Source organism: Antechinus flavipes, chromosome X, assembly GCF_016432865.1.
Source record: "Antechinus flavipes isolate AdamAnt ecotype Samford, QLD, Australia chromosome X, AdamAnt_v2, whole genome shotgun sequence".
In the NCBI taxonomy this organism is placed as follows: domain Eukaryota; kingdom Metazoa; phylum Chordata; class Mammalia; order Dasyuromorphia; family Dasyuridae; genus Antechinus; species Antechinus flavipes.
In genome coordinates, this window is record NC_067404.1 from 44,353,242 (window position 1) to 44,356,719 (window position 3,478).

Below are 3,478 nucleotides of genomic sequence, written 5' to 3' on the forward strand. Positions count from 1 at the left end.
TTCACCAGTGGAACATAAGTTCCTTTAAAGCAGGCGTAGTTTCATTTTTGTCATTATACCGCAGCTATCCCAGAGTTTGGTACAAATTGGATCATAGGATCTTGGATTAAAGGCTGGAAAGAACCTTAGTGGTCACTGAATCTAGCCCAAACATATGAGGAGTGACTTCCTGGAATCCTACACTTAGTAAGGGTCTGAATTAGTATTTTTATATATATATATATATATATATATATATATATATATATATATCTTATATATAGTGCATATTATGTGTCTCTGTGTGTGTGTGTATGTATGTATGTATATATATATATATATATATATATATATATATATATATACACAATAATCTATTATACCAGCTTAACAACTACTTGTTGAATAATGAATGATCTCATGCCTCAGTTCAGTGGCCATTCCATTTTCTCATTATGACTTTATTAGGGAAATTTAGAGAGTTCTCAGGATTTTTCTTTCCCTCCAATCAATTTCCTGAGGGCACCTTTCACATCCTTATTCCTTAAGGTATAGATGAGAGGATTCAGCATAGGGGTAACTGCTCCATAAAATATTGAGATGACTTTGTCCTGGTCCTGAGACTCTTTAGATTGGGGCTTCAAGTACATATAGATGGCTGTCCCATAAAATATGGTCACCACTGTCAAGTGGGAGCCACAGGTGGAGAAAGCTTTGAGCCTGGCCTCTGTGGAGCGGATCCTGAGCACAGCTGCCACAATGCGGATGTAGGAGATGAGGATAAAGGTGAAAGGCAAGGGCAGAGTAAAAGTACTAATGACCAGCCCCAGGATCAGGCTCATGGGGGTGTCAGAGCAGACAAGTTTTAGCATGGCCTGGATCTCGCAGCTGAAATGATTGATGATATTGTGCCCACAGAAATTAGCTGGAATAGCAATGATTGGCACTGTGGAAATGAAGAAGGCACTGACCCAGGTGCCCACGGCCATCTGCAAGCAGACCTGGTTGCTCATGATGACGGTGTAGCGCAGAGGGTTGGAGATGGCGACAAATCGGTCATAGGCCATGACAGCAAGGAGGAGACACTCAGTCATCCCCAGGAATAGGGAAGTGGTCATCAGGGCATAGCAGTTGGTGTAGGAGATAGTGGGGAAGTCCTTGAAGCACTGGGTCAACACATAGGGCTCCCAGCTGGTGGAATAGCAGATGTCAAGGAAGGACAGATTGCTGAGGAAAAAGTACATGGGGGTATGAAGCTGAGGGTCCCTTTGGATCACAATGACGATGAGACTGTTCCCCAAAAATGTGACCAGGTAGAGGCACAAGAGCCCGGAGAAGAAGGCGGCCTGCACATGGGGCCTCTGGGAAAAGCCCACCAGAATGAATTCTGTGATGTCAGAGTAGTTAGTTCTCTGCAGTCCATCCATCGGGCCCCTCAGCTGCAAGATAAAGAGACAAAACAGAGCATCTTCTACATGGGAGCCAAGGGACAGGAAGAACTTTTCAGCGGCTTCTGGAATGAACATTCTCAGCTTTAAGTCAAAACTGGGCTGGGTTACTGCCAGAGGGTCAGGCTCATACTGCACATGTTGATGGAAGATGGAAAAAAGGTCTGGGGATTTGGAAAATCGTTTTCCTATGAGTAAAGTTTTTTTTTTCCTTTTTGATCTAAACCTATACTTTCATCAGTGTGAGGAACTCTGACTGTGAAAATTCTCTCCAGCAATACAGATTGGCAACTCACTCATAACTTACTTAGAGAGTTACCTGGAGCACTGAATGGTTAAGTATTTTAACCGTGATCAAGTAGTTACATGGTCACTCTGCAACCCACTATTCACTATGACATGCTGCCTCTCAGCAAAGGTTAACAAAGGATGATTTTATTCTGGAGAGAAGGAAATTGGCCACATTTACATGATGTCAATAATTTCTGGTCGATTTCATAAAAGATTCAGTGAAAGAGGTTGATTGTTGCTATAAAGAGCAAATAGCCAGATGATTGACCAAGACTTTAATTGAATTGGGTGATGCTCTTGGCATCTAGCCTGTGTATGAGATGCAACTCCCTGTGAAAATTAAATTCATAGAATCTCAAAGTTAGAAAGGAACACAGACTTCATTTAATCTAACTCTCACTTGGACAGTCTGTTCTTCTCACAATATCCCTACTAAGTGGTCATACAGTCTCTGCTTGAAGACCTCTGATGAAGGCGAGCCCGCTCCTTCCATAAGCAGCCCCAGACCTCTTTGAGACACTTCTAATTGTTAGAAACTGTCCAAAACTAAACTCAAGCAACCAGTTATGGTGCCAAATGAATGGTTTGGATTAACTTTTCACTTTTCAAGCAGCCGATCATATTTCACTTAGACATAACTTAAGAGGGGAAATTAGGTTGTGTCTGCATTGCTTAAAAAAAGAAAAAAGAAAACCTAAGTCATTTCTATGAACAAAAGAGGCAAGTTTGAGCTCTTTAAGATTAGACTGGTGAAATTTTGCTTTTTACCCAATTGTTTAGAATCAAGTCTACAAATATCTTCAATCTACAGAGAGCTTATTTAGGAAAGATCATTCTCCATATATAATCAAATTTGAGCTGAAACAAAAATTGAGTATGGTTTGACATCAAAGTTGTGGCACTGCTGAAAAACAAAACAAAAAATCCCCGAGCAAAGGACCATAGTAGCTTTGTGAAATATTAGCACTGGAAGGGACAGAATGCTTAGACAGAGGGAAAGGAATTGGACCTGGGATTTCAATGGTTTAGGAAAGCTCCTGGTGAGGAAAGGCCCTCTCCTAATGCAAATCAACATCTCTGCAAACAGAAACGTTTGAGAGTTCCTAAAGAGAGCACTGATAGGTTGAAAGTCCCACATTCAGTGTGTGTTTGAAGTGGGGCCTGAACCTGAACCTGAACTTTAGTTCTGAGGCCAGATCCCTATCCACTATGCATGCTGCCTCTGCTCAGTAGTACCTGCATAGGTCAAGCATCCATTATAGATTGTTAGAATTAGGAAGGACCTTAGAACTGAGAATGTTAGAGCTGGGTGTTAAGATGGAGACAATTTAGTTGAATATATTCACTTGATAGAAAAAGAAACTGATCTCTGGAGAAGGACATACATTTTTTAAGGTCATATAGTTAGTTAACTCTTGGAAGAGTCAGCCAGAGAACCACAGAGCATTTTTCCCCACTAAACTCCTCCATCTTTCACTTGGAGTGAATCTGAATAAAAGCTAAATAAAGAAACAGCTTTATATTTCGTTGACAAAATGTCTTCCATCAAGAAAGACACGCAAATAAGTGAAAATTACTCACTGTGGGGAGACAGGAGGACATCAGCAGATATGTGCTTCTTCTATAATAGAGAAATGTTTTGATCAACTACGACAGCTTGATCGAAAGATTGTTGAACTTGTAGTCACAGAGCCCATCTGAATCCCACATCTACCACTTACTTTCTGGGTGACATTGAATAAATCCTTTAACTTTTTGGG

At 40.8% G+C, this 3,478-nt stretch overlaps 1 protein-coding gene across 1 annotated transcript; it reads right to left on the reverse strand.

The window, feature by feature from the left end:
• Window positions 1-420: 420 nt before the first annotated feature.
• On the reverse strand, window positions 421-1,406 carry LOC127543239 (olfactory receptor 13H1-like). The gene has a single exon (XM_051969273.1). It carries the CDS (start codon window positions 1,404-1,406, stop codon window positions 465-467), a length of 942 nt encoding a protein of 313 aa, XP_051825233.1. The 3' UTR covers window positions 421-464.
• Window positions 1,407-3,478: the final 2,072 nt, after the last annotated feature.